Genomic DNA, 17,874 nt, shown 5'->3' on the forward strand with positions numbered 1-17,874 from the left:
AGACCATCTGTGCTCGTTCTGTTCTACTGACTGGAGCAAAGCTTCAGAGAATAGTACAGGAACATGTCCTAGGCCTCGAGGGGATAAATTAGAGAGACAGCAGGATCAGGGAGACATTGGAATAGGAGGAATAGGCTGGGAGCCAGGGCTTTTTCCAAGCTTCAGTGAGCGGGTCAAGAAAAATGGAAGAGAAGGAAGGTCAAGCTGAGGAAGATGAGTTGAAGCCCCCAGAGCCATGGAGGAAGAGTGGAAGTACCCTCAGGATTGAGGGCCAAGAGAAACACCGCCCCAAGCCCCGCCTGAGCTCCACCTCTACTCCACCTGTTATTAATATGCATCGATAGATGTTGTAATCACTTGAATATGCATTTAATCCCAGCTGAAGATTGTAGAAAAATGCTGATTTTGTGTGAAGCCTTGGAGCAAGTTTGTCCAGCGCCAGCTGGCTTGCTCCCAACGTTGAATAAACAAATCCCTTGCTGCTTAAAGATAAAAAAGTCTCTGAGCAGTTTCTCGGACCGATTTTTCGGATTCAGCGCCCAGTCAGTCCCAGGATGATCCCAGTCACTCCTGGTCTCTCCCAGTTGCTCCCAGTTTCCTCCATGTGGTCCCACTCATTCCCAGTTGCCCCCAGAAGCTTCCAGCATCATCCCAACTGCTCACAGCTGCTTCCAGTCATCCCCAGTGCACTCCCAGTTGCTCCCAGTATGATCCCAATCACCTCCTGCATGATCCCACTCACTCCTGGTATGATCCCAGGATGACCCCAGTCACCCTCAGTGTGGTCTCAGTTGCTCCCAGCGTGGGCCAAGCTTCTCCCACCGTGATCCCAGGATGATCCCAGTTGTCTCCATCATGGTCCCACTTGCTCCCAGTTGCCCCTAGCACAGATCCAGTCACTCCAGGTATGATGCCAGTCCTCCCTCCTGACAGTCCCAGTCAATCCCAGTTGCTTCTCTTGTAGATCCAGTCACTCACAGTTCCTTCCAGTTGCCCCCAGCCTGGTCCTAATTCCCCTTCACATAGTCCCAGTCACTCCCAGTATGGTCCCAGTCACCCCCACCATGGTTGCAGACACTCCCAGGATATCCCAGTAGAGCCCTCAGCATGCTCCTAGTCCTTCCCAGTCACTCCCAGATGCCCCAGTAACATTCCAGTTTCCACCAGTATGATCCCAGTGACTCCAAGGCACTCCCACTATATCCTATGTGGCCTCAAGTTGCTCCCAGTAGCCCTCAGTGTGGTCCCAGTTGCTCCCAGTATGATCCCTGTTGCCCCAGTTCTGGTCCTGGAGGGTCCCAGTGTGCTCAGATCCTGCTCCCGGGGGGGTCCTGCTGGGTCCCAGTCCTGGTCCCGGTGTATCCTGGTGTCCCAGTCCGTCCCAGTCTGTCCCAGTCCATCCCAGTCTGTCCCAATGCATCCCAGTCCATCCCAATCCATCCCAGTCCATCCCAGTCCATCTCAGTCCATCCCAGTCCATCCCAGTCCCTTCCCAGCCGTTTCCCAGGTCCTGCCCCCCCGCCCCCCAAGATGCTGACGGGGTCGGGGCTCCGTCTTTGGCTTCGTCTCCCTGGGCCTGCCTGGAATGAAGGGGCCGCTGGGACACTGCGGGACCTCCTGAGACCAAAGGAACCCCGGGAGAATTTGGATACTCCTGGAATCAAGGCACAACTGGGACACTGCAGGGCCCTATGGAAAAAAAGGAACCTTGTGACACTGCGGAATTCCTGGAATCCAGGGGCCTTTGGGACATGGGGGCCTCATGGAACCAAAGGAACCCTGAGGTGTTTCAGAAGGTCATGGAATCAAGGGGCCACTGGGACACTGCAGGGCCTCTGGGAATTAAAGGAACACTGGGACACTGGGGCAGGACATCCCCCTGCAATGGCACCAAGACAATGCCCCATTTGCAAAGGGGTCAGTGCTGAGCTGAGAGGGGGCCAGGCCAAGGCAGGAGATGTTGGATCCTGTCGGACGAGGGAAGAATGAGAGACTCAATATGAGAATCAGCAAGCTTCGTTTATTGATCATTGCTAACAGCTTAATACATGCTTTATAATTAGTTCATACATGTTGCAAAAGCTAAGCTCATTATTGGTTCTGCTTAAATGTTGATCTCACCTCTTACTCATTTCTTTGTTGACACAGGTGGTACTCAGTTGCTTTTTGTTTTGCTAATCACAATGTCCTGTTTGCCAGCCAGCTAACAGGGTACAAGGGCACTGTAACCTCCTATCTAAGATGTTCCCATGGCCTAGGCAAGCCGTGTTCTATAGCCAATTCCCGACAAATACCCCCGTTTTTTTATTCTGGGCCAATAATGTTTTCTCTGTTATAGCACTTACACATTTAACAATACAAGAAAAAACAATATGAACTATTACTAAAATTACAACAATTGTCAACAACCATCATAGGCTTTTCTTTAACAAAACTTAAAACTTATTCAGACATAGAACCAAAAATAGATTGAAGCTACAAGTCTATAGGACTAGTTGTTACTGTTACTTTCTTTGTGTGTCCTACTGTTTCACTCAGGCTCTACAGTTCTTTTGTGTACAGGCTAGGCAGTTTGTGCCAGCTGGACAAGTCACGGCTTTGATAAACACTTAATCTAGATTGAAATAATCCCAACATAAAACAGGTTTGAGTCCCATTACCACTTGTGTTATGTACAGACAGTGATCCCATTAAATCTAACTCTTGAGGATCTTTTGCCAGAGTAAGACCTCGAGGGTTAGTACTAAAATAGACAGTACAAGCACGACGACAATCCGGACAAGAGACAACAACTGAGCGAGCAATAGAATGAATTAAGCTAAATCGACATCTGAAGGCTTCTGTATGCTGTGCTCTCAGTTTCTCACCAGTGCCCTCCTCCTTGCTCTCAGCCCTGTCACGAGGCTCAGGCAACATGGCCGAGGTGGGTGCTGAGGCCAGGCTGGAGGATGAACTGACATGCCCCATCTGCCTGGACATTTACAGGAACCCCATGTCCCTGGGGTGCGGTCACAGCTTCTGCAAGGAGTGCATACAGAAGGAACAGAAATATGCCAGCAGGGCCCTTCCCAGTGCCCACTCTGCCTTTACCCCACAGGCCCCCGTCCAGCCATGAAGACTTGCCTGACCTGCAAGGCCTCCCTGTGCCAAGCCCACCTGAGTAAGCACAGCACAAAGAACACTCAGAAAAAACTACGTCCTGGTGGGGCTCTGTGGTGCCCAGGTTTTGGCTGAGAGGAAATCCCCCAGTACAGTAAACTGCTGGAATGCTACTGTGAGAAGGACAAGGTCCACACCTGCACGCTGCGCTCCGCCCCCAGCTCCCACAGGGACCACAAGACCATCAGCTTAAAGGAGGCTTTTGGCCAAGCACAGCGTGTTTTTCCCAAAACTGTAAAAGAGGTGAAAAACTATGAAACTGCACTGGATCGAAGCATAGGAAACTTGCTGGAACAATCCTCTGCAAAGGAGTTCTTTAGAGTACAAACAACGCTTGAAAATTAAGACTTGGCATAACTGGTTGAGAAATGACTGCTTTTTGTGTACGTGAACCCTAAATATTTCCAGGGTACTTTTCACTGCACCGTGTCAGGAGCAACTACTAGGCCAAAGAATTGTAGACTCTTTCTGGTTTCAGCGTCCAACACACCCAGCTGATCCTCAGTGGCTACAGCTAGCAGAAATATCATCTATATAATGACAACAAAGACAGTCAGAAAATTGCATTGGAAACATAAACCACTGACAAATTATAGAAAAGCCTTTCATTCCATGGGAGAGGGTTTTCTATGGATAACACTCATAAGGTTCTGCACGAATAATAGATGGAACTAAAAATGCACATCTTTTCTCTATCACTGGGATTTAACTGGATTGTGAGAAGATAACCTGTCAAATCAATAATAACAATGGGTTATTCAGCAGAAAGCACAGAAGGGGTCAGTAAGCCAATGCTTACTAACCATGACTGCACCAACCTGTCTGCAAAGATCATGCAAAGGTTTTCATTTCACAGATTTTTTTTTCTTTATCACAAACACAGGGGTAATTAAAGGATTCTGAGATGGTTCAATGTAATCAGCATCAAGCTGCCTTCTGACAAGCTGTTGCAGGGCCAACAGCTGTTCTGTAGGTAGGAGCCATTGTTTAAGTCACACAGGATCTGTATGTTCTAAAGGAAAACTCCGAGCAGTACCTCCTAGTATCACAACCCTAACTCTTGGAATGACTACAGAAGTCTGTTTGTTTGTTTGGACAATTAACAGCAAGCTTTGAGCATCATGAAGAGTACAGGTTGCCTTCGTACAACCCTAAACATTCACTAGTCAAATTATGCAAGCAATACGTCTGGTATGAAACAAGGAGTAATCACAATTAGTGAGGCTATTTTGCTGAGAACACAGCTACAATGGGTAGGGCATGTTTTAAGGAGGAGAGACTAGCCGTTTTACAATGAATATTGCTACCAGCTGGTGCACAGGAGGGGTTTTGAAGACAATATATAAGGACTCTTTAAAACAACACTTCAGCTCTGGTCACACTGATCAACATAACTGGTCTGCTCTGGGCTCCAGCCAGGAGGCCTGAAGACACACTATCCACAACACTACAGATGTTTTTGAGAAGGCACGCAGGATGGCCTTGACAGCCTAAAGGCCCCCCTGCAATGAGCTGAGCAAACAAGGCAGCAACATCGACAACTCCTGATTTAAATCCTGGGAAACACAGAAAAGCTCAAAACGACCCTCACTACTGCCATAGCAGATGCAAATGCAATTATTTGATGGTCTAAGGACCTCACCCTGGCACAAGCCTGCATTATCTCTAGCTAGTTATGTAACTAGCAACTTCTGTATCTGTCACAAAACTTGTTTCTCTACAGTGTCTTGCAGCTTTTCCACGAATTGTAAGAATGGTTCCCGGGCACCTGGATGCATAGTGGTGTACCTTGCTTCGGGCTCTGCCAACCTTGCAGTCTGCACCAATGTTTGCTGGCTTATGGTTTTTACTCGCTTTAAAACTGGTGATCTCCTGCGCAGCTTACACAGCTAAGGAACAACAGCAGTGGAAAAACTCCACCTGAGACTTAACCTTCACAAATTTCTGAAACAAGGCAGAAATAGAACACCAAACCTATGCAAGAACCCCTTATTCAACCTCAGTTCAGATCAAACAGCTAGCCGGACAGGGCTAGTCCAGAAATAACCAAAGCCTCGTCACTCATGGTGGGAATTTGAAGAATTCATTTACCCTTCAGAATAAGGAGTCACTATGGTTCAACAGAATCATGTTACACATCTCTAAAATCTTGACACCGGCAGAAGGTATTTTTAAGTTTACACAGTCACACATTCATGTAGCTTTTCTCTTTCACACAATCTTTTTTCACACACTCTTAGGGGGCCACCTCAGACATCCATCATTCACACACATTTTCAAGTAGTCATTGGTTGTGCACTTCTTATCAGTTTCATAATACAAAGGAAATTTATGGCATAGCTGCCATCAGCAATCTGCAAATCCTGCATAACTCTCCATGTAAAAGACAAATACAGCAAGAAAGAACAGAATATTATCTTGGAAATCTTCAACTCTTCTCATACAGCAATGATATTCTATCATAAAGGCAATAAAACTACTTTTGCAGGGGGCAAGACTATGTCCCCTTCTGTCTCATCATTCCGTCTCCAAATCTTCTACCTGCACCCTGCCCCTGGGGGAAACAGCCAAATTTCATGTAAGAGAAGCAAAATAGCAAACGATAGGAAATTCTTAATAACCTTCTGTAATATGCAAAAAGCTAAGCACGGATGTTCCGTTATTTCTAATCTTGCTTCAAAGGATTTTTCGTCAGTCTCCCTGTTTTGAAGAAAACGTTTGAGAATGCCATGAGCACGCTGTATGCGTGACACCTACTGCTGTAAAAACAATGCAATCTTATTTGATTTATAAGTTGGGATATTGTTAATTTTAAGTTGTTTTTTCCCTTTTCCCTTTTTTTCGTGTTTTACCGTCTTTGCCTCCCCCACGCTCCTTGGTGCCGAAGGATGAAGGAGGGGAAGGAGGGGCCGGGCTCACCCAGAGAGATCAGCAGAAGGAACTTAATCACAGAGTCTGCTTAAGAAAAGACAAAACATAGGAGAGGGAGAGAACAGCTGCAAACAGACACATTTCAGAGAGGGGGTGATTGGTGTAACGGGGAAAAGGACAAACAGCTTTTCCTCCTCCCCCGACTGCACCACCCAAGGCTTTTGCTACCATCATTAACTCGCCGCTCTAGGAAGAGGAGCGGCACCAGGGAAAAAACACTCGCTGCAAAGAAGGGAAGGGGAACGCACACCCCCCGGGACCATGGCTGTCAGCAGTGCGGGGGACACAGAGCCCCCCCCGCCGCCCGCCGCACCCGGGGCCGCCGGCGTGCACGCGCGCGGGCTCACCGCTCCGAGCCGGGGCCGCGCACCGCTCCGAGCGATATCACCGGCCCCGGCTCTGCGGCATCCGGGAGCGCTCCGAGCGATATCACCGGCCCCGGCCCTGCGGCATCCGGGAGCGCTCCAAGCGATATCACCGGCCCCGGCTCTGCGGCATCCGGGAGCGCTCCGAGCGATATCACCGGCCCCGGCTCTGCGGCATCCGGGAGCGCTCCGAGCGATATCACCGGCCCCAGCTCTGCGGCATCCCGGAGCGCTCCGAGCCGGGGCCGCACAGGAACCGCGACCACCGCCACTGCCCCGCTGCCCAGCGCCGCCCCGCAGGCACCCGCCACAGGCGGACAGACCCGGCGCCGGCACGGGTTCACTCAGCACGGCGGTGTGAGCACCCAGCGCCGTGAACACAGCCACAAACGCGCAGCGCAGTCCCGCAGTACAGTTCAGATGAAAAGCTGGAAATGTCTTCAGGTGGAACTCAGTCATAGTGTTTGTAAAGTTCATCCCTGGTCCATCAGCAGTACTTTCACACTGCAGCCATCGTCTCCGATCGTCCTGGATATGCACTGCCGAGATGTTGCACCGCGTTCATGTTGGTGGGGCCGCTCGGTTGTCCCCGGCCCCGATCCGTGATTTCCTGTCCCGCTCTGGCTCCCTTCAACTCCGCTCGACTCCCTTTTTACACGATTTCTCTGTATGATGGTATCTAGTAGCATTCTAATGCCCTCAGACTGTGCTTTAATGTCTTTTACTGTTCCACATAACAATCGCCAAGTTGTAAGGAGGGAAGCAGCAACTTTTTCTCCCTTAGAGGCAGCAGTAAAGAGCTTATCACTAAGTTCTTTCCAAGTAGAGATAGTAAAGGCAGTTACAGTGTTCGCTTCATATCCCTGGCCCTTACATGAAAGCAGCATCTGCCACAAAGCCAGTTCGTCTAATTTTTCTTCCTTTTTAAGCAGGATAGACTTCCATATAGATGCAACATTAGATCCCTTTTGTTCTCGGTGGCTCACCTGTCCAGGCGTCTTGTCTGGCTGGCCTGGCAGCCTCTCCACTTCTGTCATGTTACACTGAGCTCCGTCTCCGTGGCAACCTCCCACAACTTAACCTCATAACATCTCCATTCTCTTTCATCAAAAACTGTATTAGGGTCCACAAAACAACTTTTAGCAACCCTCGTCGTAAGCAATCTTGGTAATTCTTTTTTCAAATCTATACCCTTAAGTCCCCGCTTTTCTAAAAAGCACTGGAGTAATGAAAGCACCGCTTGTCTTTCCATACCTATAAATCTTCAGTGCACTTTGCAGCCCTTTACAAGATGTCAGCGGTGTTGTCAGCCAGGACCCTTCTGTCAGGTCGCCTGGGGCACGGAGTCCAGCTCTTTTGCCTCTTGTGCTGCTGCAAGACCAACCGGCTACTGCGTCAGACCGTGGCTTCGGGGGATGCAGATTTAACTTTATCCCTGTTCAGGTTTCGGGGACCGCAGATTAAACGTAGTCCCTTGGGGCTTACAGATTTAACTTAGCCCCTGGGGGATGCAGATTTAACTTGCCCCCTGTTCAAGCTTCGGGGACTGCAGATTCAACTTAGTCCCTTGTTCGGCGCCATTTGTCGTGGCGAGGGACTAATGAGACGCTCAATATGAGAATCAGCAAGCTTCGTTTATTGATCATTGCTAACAGCTTAATATATGCTTTATAATTAGTTCATACATATTGCAAAAGCTAAGCTCATTATTGGTTCTGCTTAAATGTTGATCTCACCTCTTATACTCATTTCTTTGTTGACACAGGTGGTACTCAGTTGCTTTTTGTTTTGCTAATCACAATGTCCTGTTTACCAGCCAGCTAACAGGGTACAAGGGCACTGTAACCTCGCTAACTCAGATTTTCTCACAGCCTAGGCAAGCCCTGTTCTATAGCCAATTCCCTACAGACAGGAGCTGCCAGAGCACGTGGTGGCCACCGATGTGGTCCCCAATGGGGACTGGAGCTGCCAGGTGCTGGTGCTGCTGGAAATCCCCCCCCCGGCGCGGGGTCACCTACAGCTGCCAGGTGGAGCACGTCAGCCTGGAGCACCCCCTCAGCCGGCACTGGGGTACGGCCCAGCCCCCCCAGCACCGGGGGCACACTGGCAGGGGGGCCGGGGGGGAAAGGGGGAAACTGGGGGCAACTGGGAGGGAGTTTGGTGGGTGCTGGGGGTGATGGGAGGGGGGTTGGAGGGTCCTAAAGGGGCTGGGAGGGGCTTGGTGGGATCCCTGGCGGGGCTGGGAAGGGACTGGCAGGAGGTTGGAGGGACCCCCGGGTGGGCTGGGGGAGAGCGGGCCGGGCTCTGTGGGGTGCCGGGGGGTGCGTGGGAGGAGGTTTTGGGGGTGCTGACCCCCCCGGCTCCCCCCAGAGATGCCACCGGACACCGTCCACAGCAAGATCCTGGTGGGGGTCGGGGGCTTCGTCTTGGGCTTGGTCTTCCTGGCGCTGGGGCTCGGCTTCCACCTGCGGGAGAAGGTAAAGGGGGGTCCCCAAATGGGGGTCTTGGCCCCCCCCTTGCTCTCCCACAGCCTCTGGGCCCCCCCTGCCCGCTCTCACCCCCTTTTCTCTCCCCACAGAGCTCCTGAGCCGCCGGCGGCCGCAGCCCCTCCCCGTGGCCTCGGGCCCAGCCGGGACCTTCCAGTCCAGCCCCACGCTGAGTTTGGGGGGGTCGTGTGTCCCCCCTTCTCTGCTTTTCTTCGCAGCCCAGCCGGCTGCTCCCAGTGTTCCCAGTAAAGCTTCCCAGTTCTCTGCAGTCCTGGTTATTTGAGGCATTGAGGGGGCTCTGAAAATCCCAGGAACGGGGGATTTGGGCACTCTCAGACATTAAAATTCCTGGGAACAGGAGAGTTTGTGCACTCCGAGCTCCTCAAATCTTGGAAAAGAGGAGTTTGGGCACCATCAGTGTCTGAAAAACTGGAACAGGGGGTTTGGGAACATTAGGACCTAAAAAATCTTGGTAACATGGGGGTATGGGCTCTCCTAGACACTAAAAATCTGAAGGGCAGGGGTTTTGGGCACTCCCAGAGCACAAAATATTGGAAAAGAAGGTTTGGACATTCCCAGACTCCATCAAAATCCTGGGAACAGTGGGGTTTGGGCACTCTCAGACCCTCAAAATACTAGGAAAAGGGGATTTGGACAAATGTCAGCCTCCTGAACCCCTATGAACAGGGGGGTTTGAGATCACCCAGATCCAAAAAAAATCCTGGAAAAGAGAAGTTTAGGTACTCCCAGGGCCCCAAAATTGTGAAAACAGAAGGGTTTGGGCACACCCAGATCCCAAAATTTTAGAATGGAGGGGTTAGGACACTCCCAGACCCTAAAACTCCTGAGAACAGGGGGTTCAAACACTCCCAGGCTCCCAAAATCTCATGAACAGAGGGTTATTGGGCACACCCGGCATCCCAGACCCTCATTGCCACCTATCCACGACACTCCAAACCCCAACCCCAGCAATCCTGGAACCCCCAAACCCACCTTGGACCCCCCAAGGCCCGGGCACGATCAGCAGCAGCAGCCAATGGGAGCGAGCGCTGCTTGCGCGTCATCAGCTGCCGGGCAGACCCGTCCGGAACGGAGCCCTCCCCGAGCTCAGCCAATCAGAGAACGCCCTCCGGTGATTTTGGGGGCCCGTGGGAGCTGCGGGAGCCCTGAATGGGCGTTTTTTGGGTTTCCCTGAGCTCCGGGAGCCCTGGCTGGGCATTTTTGGTGGGCCCTGAGCTCCCCCCTCCCCCGCAGCCCACGGACCCCCCGAACCCCCCAGCCCCGGGGCTGCCGCGGGGGCCCCCAACGGCCCTCAGCCAATCCCAAAGCGCCCACGCCGCCCGCGCCCAATCCCAGCGCGCCGCGCTGATGACTCATCAGTCGCCGGGAAGACGCCTCGAAAAAAGGGCCCCGACTGCGCCCTCAGCCAAGCCCAGCGCGCCCCAAACCCCCCAAAACGGCGCCGCCCGGCTGGTTTGGGGCTGTCAGCAGCTGTCCGGCGCTGGGCATGGAGCGTGTGCGGGGAGCTGGGGCCGTGCTGGCGGTGCTGGTGGTGCTGGGAGCCCCCCCGGCTGCGGGCGAGGAGCTGTCGGGTGAGCGGGGGGGGGCGGGAAAGGGGGTGGGGGGGAAAGGGGGGAAAGAGGGGAGAAAAGAGGGGGTGGGGGCCCCAAAAGTGAGTGGGAGGGGGGTCGGAAGGCCCGGAGTGAGTGACAGGGGTGTGGGAGCCCCAAAGTGAGGTCGGGGTGGGTCTGGGGATTGTGGGGATGGTAAGAAAGGGGTGCGAGAGAGTGGAAAAGGGTGTGGGAGAGCAGGCAGAGGGGTGCCACGGGGGTCCCTGGGTGTCCCTTGAGCCCCGGAGTGGTTCCCTGGGATCTGCGGGGTAGATCCGCAGTGGGGGGGTCCCCAACCTCCCTGTCCATCCCCCGGGGGCTGATGGGGGGATTCCCCCCCGCCATGAGCCGGTGCTGGGGCGTCCGTGGGGCAGAGGGGGGTGGGAAAGGGGGGTCCGGGGTGGCCCCCTGAGCTCCCACCCTGCTGTGGAGGGGATGATGGGGGGGGACGGGGCACCCCCTGACCCGTGTCCTGCACACACAGGGGTGTTCCAGGAGATGTTTAAGTTCGAGTGTCACTTCATCAACGGCACTGACCGCGTGAGGAATGTGCTGAGGAAAATCTACAACCGGGAGCAATATGTGCACTTCGACAGCGATGTGGGGGTCTTTGTGGGGGACACCCCGTATGGGGAGAACGTTGCCAGGAAATGGAACAGCGACCAAGAACGACTGGGGTATGCACGGTCTCTGGTGGACACGTGCTGCCCGCACAACTACAAGCTGTACACCCCGTTCAGCGTGGAGAGGAGAGGTGAGGGTGGGGCAGAGCGGGTCCCCTCGGCCCCTGCCCCAGGAATGTCCCTGGAGCCCCTCAAACCCTCCCTGGGAATAATACCAGACCCCTCAGCCCTCCCTCTGCACTTTCCCATGCCCTTTGGCCTCCTCCCAGTCCATCCCAGTCTCTTCCAGTGCCCCCCCGCTTCCCCACCCGCTGGGGCCACCGAGCTCCCGCCCCTCAGCCAATCCCAGCGCGTGTCTCTGATGACGCTCCAGTTGCCAGGCAGACCCAAACCAAAGAGTTCCCTCCCCAGGACTCCCAGTCCGGATCGCTTCCTTCCCAGTCCAGCCCCGTCACTCACAGACCCTCTCAGTCCATTCCCAGTCGTTCTCACTTCACCCTCAGGTCTCCTAACTCTCTTCCCCAGTGCCCCCCCAGCCCCTCCCCTTCTATCCCAGTCTATTCCCAGTCCCTCCCACTGCCATCCCAATCCCTACCAATGTCCTCCAAGCCCTCTCCCCTCACTTCCGGTGCCCCCCAGCTCAGCCCAGTGTCTCCCCTGTCCCTCCCAGTGCCCCCCAGCTCAGCCCAGTGTCTCCCCCGTCCCTCCCAGTGCCCCCCAGCGTGTCCATCTCGCTGGTGCCGTCGAGCTCCCAGCCCGGCCCCGGTCGCCTGCTCTGCTCCGGGATGGATTTCTACCCTGCGCCGGTGCAGGTGAGGTGGTTCCAGGATGGGCAGGAGCTGCCGGAGCACGTGGTGGCCACCGACGTGGTCCCCAACGGGGACTGGAGCTACCAGGTGCTGGTGCTGCTGGAAATCCCCCCCCGGCGCGGGGTCACCTACAGCTGCCAGGTGGAGCACGTCAGCCTGGAGCACCCCCTCAGCCGGCACTGGGGTACGGCCCGGCCCCCCAGCACCGGGGGGGCAACTGGGGGCGACTGGGAGGAAGTCTGGGGGGGAATGGGAAGGATTTGGGGGGCAATGGAGAGGCTGAGAAGGAGGTTGGTTGGTGCTGGGAGGGCTGAGAGGGGCTTTGGGGAGTCTTGGGGGCAACTGGGAGGGAGTTTTCAGGAGTGGTCTGGAAAGGCTGGAAGGAAGCTTGTGAGGTCTTGGGTTGACTGGGAGGGGTTCAGAGAAGTCTTAAGGGGGCTGGGAAGGGACTGGGAGGGGTTTCAGGGGGGCCCTGGGGGTGATGGGAGGGATTGGGAGGGTCCTAAAGGGGATGGGGGGGGCTTTTTGGGATCCCAGAGGAACTGGGAAGGGACTGGCAGGAGATTTCAGGGAGTCATGGGTGGGCTGGGAGAGACTAAGATGGTGTTTGTGGGGTCCTGGGTTGTCTCTGGGAGGTTTTGGGGGTGCTGACCCCCCCGGTTCCCCCAGAGATGCCACCGGACACCGTCCGCAGCAAGATCCTGGTGGGGGTCGGGGGCTTCGTCTTGGGCTTGGTCTTCCTGGCGCTGGGGCTCGGCTTCCACCTGCGGGAGAAGGTAAAGGGGGGTCCCCAAATGGGGGTCGTGGCCCCCCCCTTGCTCTCCCACAGCCTCTGGGCCCCCCCTGCCCCCCCAGCCCCTTTGCTCTCACCCCCTTTTCTCTCCCCACAGAGCTCCTGAGCCGCCGGCGGCCGCAGCCCCTCCCCGTGGCCTCGGGACCAGCCGGGACCCCCCAAACCCTGCGCTCATTTGGGGGGTCGCCTGTCCCCCCCTTCCCTGCTTTTGTTCACACCCCACCCAGCTGTTCCCAGTGCTCCCAGTAAAGCTTCTCAGTGCTCTGCAGTCCTGCTCACTGGAGAGAAGGGGCTGGGGGTGACTGAGGGGGAAACCGCGGGGGGAGCAGAGTTTGAGGGGGGCAGAACCGGCCCCAGGATGGATCGGGAATGGGGAACCCCCTGAGTCCTCTACATGTCACCCCGTTCTTGGGGGGTTTTGTGGGGGCATCTGCACCCCAACAGGGCACCCAGCGCACCCCAAGAGGTTCCAGGACCCACCTAAACCCCGTAACAGAGGTACTGGGAATCCCAAATTCAGTGGGAGGGGAGTGGTACCCCCAAAAGTGGACGAGGGCGAGACGGGACTGAAGAGTGGGGAATGATGGGAAAGGGGTGGGAGAGGTCAGAAAGGTGGGGAAAAGGAGGATGTGGGACATCAGCCCCTCTTTCCTCCCCTTTTCCCCCCTTTCCCACCATTCCCCTGCTCACCCCACAGCTCCTCGCCCGCAGCCGGGGGGGCTCCCAGCACCACCAGGACCCCCAGCACGGCCCCAGCTCCCCGCACACAGTGAAGCTTCCCAGTTCTCTGCACTCCTGGTAACTGGGGAGATATGGGAGGGCTTCAAAAATCCTGGCAACAGGAAGGTTTGGACACTCCCTGACCCCGAAATATCACAAAAGAGGGATTTGGACACTCCTAGGCCGCAGAAATCCTGGGAACAGGGGGGTTTGGATATTCTCAGACCTTAAAAATCCTGGGAACAGGGGGGTTTGGACACTCTCAGAACTACAAAATCCTGGAGAAAGGTGGTTTAGGCACATGCGGTGTATCAGGGAGGGAAAAGGTCCGAGAGATACTGGAAGGTGAAAAACTAGACACCGTTGCTACTTAAGAAAGTAACCATTTATTACCAAAGGTGGCTAACAGTGAAAACATAGGCACTCAAGAGAAAGGGATTAGGGAGGAGAAAAGTGAACAAAAAGATCCTAAAAGGAAGGCACAACACCCTACTCACCCAGGTGTCACCTATAAGAGAGTCTTACCCACTCTGACCACCTCTAAAGCCCCTCTGCAGCAGCTGCGTGTTCCGAGGGGCTGGCAGGCTCCCACTCCAGCAGGCGGCCCCGCTAAAAGCAACTTGGTCCTTCGTGTAGAGCCGCCCCCAGCACGGAAAACGTGTCTGCTTTTGTACAGTTCATTGAGCACACCTGCCCGGGGAGGTGTGGCCAGCACTGCCCTGTCAGGGGTCCCCAATCCCACCCCCTTGGTTATGTCAGTGCCCCCCTCCTGTGCATGGGTGAGCACTTTGGAAATCCCCCCAGGGAGGCGCAGTGAGTCCTGGGGGTCTTTCCCAATTGAGTCTGGGGGTGAGCCTTCCTCACCTCATCATCACTTTCTCCTCCAAATGCCCTTGACGAGCCATTAACCAATCACAGGAGACCAATTAAAACAGTTTATACAGAAGTTCTCCCTCCAAGGACAAATATACTGTTTTATCAGTTAACTTGGCAGGAAGAACTGTAAACTACTGCAGGTGGCTAAGGCCAAACACAGACCAAAAATATCATCACAACTCCATCCCAGTGAAAGGGCTCTGAGCCAGAGAGGGGATGAGAGCCGGGTCCAGGCTTGGGAATTACCGGGAGGGGAAAGGGATGTCTAAGAACAAGTTCCTCAGGGGAGGGAAGCAGAGAGGCTGTGTTTTGACCCCAGCACAAAGATGTGCAGGGCAGAGCAGAGAATATGCCCACAGAAGATTCTTGTGCGTCCGTCTTTGCAGTTCTGACAGGCACTTCTTGTCACAGCCTGTCCTCTCCATTCCAGAATAGGCCCTGGAAACCAAAGAACCAACACCCCACACCATAGTGCAGACCAACCCATGTGCTTTGGGCCCTTTTGTTGTCCTATCCATTCTGGCCTATCCTCTCCATTCTGGAATGGCCTCTGGAAGCCAAAGAACCAAGCCCCCACCATGTGACAGTTCAACCCCATCCGTGTGCCAAGGGCTCCTTTGTGGTGTCACAGCCTGTCCTCTCCATTCTGGAACAGGCCCTGGAAACCAAAGAACCAACGCCCTACAACCCCAAAGTGAAGCCCCACCTTTGTGCCATGGGCCCTCTTGTGATGTCACGGCCTATCCCCTCCATTCCAGAATGGCTGCTGGAAACCAAAAAACCAATGTCTCACAGCCCCTAGTGCAGCCCAACCCTGTGCCATGGGCCCCTTTGGGATGTCACAGCCTGTCCTCTCCATTCTGGAATAGCCCCTGGAAACCAAAGAACCAACACCTCACACCCCCACAGTGCAGCCCCACCTGTCTGCCACGGGACTCTTTGGGATGTCCCGGCCTTTCCCCCAGGAAAGAAAGCCTGGAACCTTTGGGTTTCACATGCAGTTGGGGGACCACCCTGGGCACTCCATGGGCAGCAAGAGCTTTCTGTTCTGGCCCTTTTTGTCTGGCAGGAATCTTCAGCTGTGTTCAGTTTGGGCAGTCAGACTGGCAATTTCAGTGCAGGGCTCCTGCAAGCCAAGGACAACCCTTTCCCCCAGGAAGGAAAGCTTAGAGCTTCGAGGTCTCAGGTGCAGCTGGTGGGACACCCTGAGCACTCCATGGGCAGTAAGAGCTTTCTGTCCTGCCACCTTTTGTCTGGCAGGAATCTTCAGCTGTGTTCAGTTTGGGCAGTCAGACTGGCAATCTCAGCACAGGGCTCCTGCAAGTGAACGACAGCCCTTCCCTCCAGGAAAGAAACCCCTTACCCTCGGTCTCTTCTCCTGTTCCTTAAAACACAACCTGCAGGGGAGCTTTCTGGGATCTCTTCTCTTGGGAATTGGGAAGACAGACCCGCTCCCATGTTTAACACCTCAGGCAAAACCACCCTTTGAACACCTTTCCCAACCCTCCCCAACCTTTCCCAAAGCCCAGATTTTACAGGTGTCCTGTAATTCTGGCCCAATCTCACCCAAGCCCACAAACCAGGACAGAAACCTCTCAGCCTCATGCTGCCTCCTTCCCATTGCTGTGCCTGATGTGCAGGCAAAAGGCCTTAAAATCAAGTACCCAAAATTCATGGCCCGACGTCCCCATTTCCATTCCTGCTGTCCCCAGCCTGTTCCCAGTGTCCCCATCCCTGTCCCCAGTGTCCCCATCCCAGTCCCCCCTGTCCCCATTCCTATTCCTGGTTCCCACAGAGGAACTGCCGGATGCCGGAGGAGGGAGCCAGGATTTCTTGCCCAAAGCAGGAGATTTTCACACCCAAATTAAAGCCTCAGGAATAATTGTGGTCCTGGGTTTCACACAGGAAAAAGCAGGAAGTTGATCCATCGGGAAGAGCCGCAGGGGGGCCGGGGTGGGTGGGAGCAGCGGGATGAGCTCTGCCAGCAGCTCCTGCCTTTCCACAGGGAGAGGGAAGGGGCGGATCCAGCTCCGGGATCGCTCAGGCTGTGATTCCTGCTGGGATGAGAGTGGGGAAAGAAGTCACTATGTCCCTGTTCCCATCCCAGAGGATGGAGCCGGCTGTGGAGCCCAGGGAGAGTAGGAACTGCTCCAGAATCCCACCTGATCCTGCTCTGTCCATCCCACCCCAATCCCACTCCAGAATCCAGCCCTGATCCCAGTCCACAATTCCACCTGACCCCACTCTGGAATCCTGCCCTGAGCTGCAATCCCCTTCCAATCCCGCTCCAGCCATTAGGCCCCCATTCCCCTCTGGAATCCCGGCATCCATCCTGGGATCCCTGCACAGAGGATCTGGATCCCCACACGCTGCTGGGACTCACTGGTGGGCGCGGGGTCGTATCCATTCCCCTCCCTGCTCCCTATGGAAAGAAAGTGGGATCAGCACCCGTGGCACAGGATCCCCGGAATGCTGCCGGGCGGATCCGTGCCCCTTGCCGACCCCCATCCCGGGAGTTACCGGATCGGAGCTTCCAGACACCGACTGCCATGAGGCCGATGATGATGATGATGGCAGCGATGACGGACACAGTGTCCTAGTTAGAACAGCTGGGACCGATTCCTCACTGGATGGGTGTAGCCCAAAAGTGTGTATTCTATGGCCTTCCATGCCATTTTCCCAGGAACTGTTGTCGGGGGGTGGAGGCCTGCAAGGTGGGGGGGGTGTCCCTGTCCTCATACCCTTTTATGGAATTGCCCACTCTGGCAATCTTCATATCCTTTTATGGAATTCCCTGCTCTGAGAGAACGAACTAAGCATCCTTTTATGGAATTCCCTGCTCTGAGGGAGCGACTGACCATTCCTGCCTGAACTGGAGAATATATAAACCTGGAGTTTCAGAACCTTTCCACCACTCGTGGGATCCAGAGGAAGGCTGCAGCTCACCACTCTCAACCAGACTGAGACCACCACCCTCAACTGGACTGCAATCACCACTTCTGACCAGACTGCAACAGCTCTCCCACCAGCAGGTTTTTTCTCCTCTCCCTTTACTTTGGACTCGGGGGGGGGCAAGGAAAACCACTTTGTTCATGCCCCAGGGTGCTGGGTTATACATTTGGGTTTTGTGGGTTAAAAGCAATTGCTTGTCTGTATAATCAGACTTATTGGGCAAGGGGGGCCCAAGGGGGGCCCAAGGGGGGCCAAAGGGGGGCCCAAGGGGGCTGGTCCAGGGGGGGAAGGGCTGCAGGGGGCGGATCCCGGAGGAGGAAACCCGCCAAAAGCGGCGGCCCAGCCGAGGGAGGAGCCGAGCGGGAGCACAAAGAAGAGCAGCCAAAAGGTTCTGGCGGTGGCTGGGCAATGGCGGGGGGGGCGAGAGCGGTTTGGGGGCCCTCGTGAGAGCCGGGGGGGAACCCCGGTAGCCGCGGAGTGGGGAGAGCGGAGAGGGGCGATCCCGGAGCTGGGGTACCCCCGGAATGCTGGAGGGGGGGGAGCAGAGAGG

At 55.0% G+C, this 17,874-nt stretch overlaps 3 protein-coding genes across 29 annotated transcripts in view; 1 reads left to right on the plus strand and 2 right to left on the minus strand.

The window, feature by feature from the left end:
- The window catches only part of LOC127464000 (class I histocompatibility antigen, F10 alpha chain-like), a 189,835-nt gene that overhangs the window by 108,764 nt on the left and 63,197 nt on the right, over positions 1 to 17,874 (minus strand). For 3 of the 23 annotated variants that reach the window (XM_051774100.1, XM_051774083.1, XM_051774080.1), the window contains one exon: positions 16,181 to 16,426. The exons of 12 other annotated variants lie outside the window; for them this stretch is intronic. In XM_051774100.1, coding sequence (XP_051630060.1) covers positions 16,413 to 16,426 — 14 coding nt within the window. In that variant the 3' untranslated portion in view covers positions 16,181 to 16,412. Of the gene's footprint in view, positions 1 to 16,180; positions 16,430 to 16,755; positions 16,795 to 16,892; positions 16,969 to 17,874 lie in introns of those variants that run through there. 8 more of the 23 variants (XM_051774094.1, XM_051774075.1, XM_051774070.1 and 5 more) reach the window with 4 other exon arrangements.
- Positions 1 to 17,874, minus strand: part of LOC127464006 (gastrula zinc finger protein XlCGF7.1-like) — a 118,585-nt gene that overhangs the window by 77,426 nt on the left and 23,285 nt on the right. The gene's annotated exons all lie outside the window — the stretch shown is intronic.
- Positions 10,137 to 12,958, plus strand: LOC127464013 (class II histocompatibility antigen, B-L beta chain-like). Its single transcript, XM_051774115.1, has 5 exons — positions 10,137 to 10,533; positions 11,036 to 11,305; positions 11,886 to 12,167; positions 12,653 to 12,759; positions 12,874 to 12,958. The coding sequence occupies exons 1-5, from the start codon at positions 10,449 to 10,451 to the stop codon at positions 12,880 to 12,882; spliced, it is 753 nt and encodes a 250-aa protein (XP_051630075.1). The 5' UTR covers positions 10,137 to 10,448; the 3' UTR covers positions 12,883 to 12,958.

Source organism: Manacus candei, unplaced genomic scaffold (genome assembly GCF_025592945.1).
Source record: "Manacus candei isolate 608988 ecotype Guabito, Panama unplaced genomic scaffold, ASM2559294v1 h1tg000185l, whole genome shotgun sequence".
Classification (NCBI taxonomy): Eukaryota; Metazoa; Chordata; class Aves; order Passeriformes; family Pipridae; genus Manacus; species Manacus candei.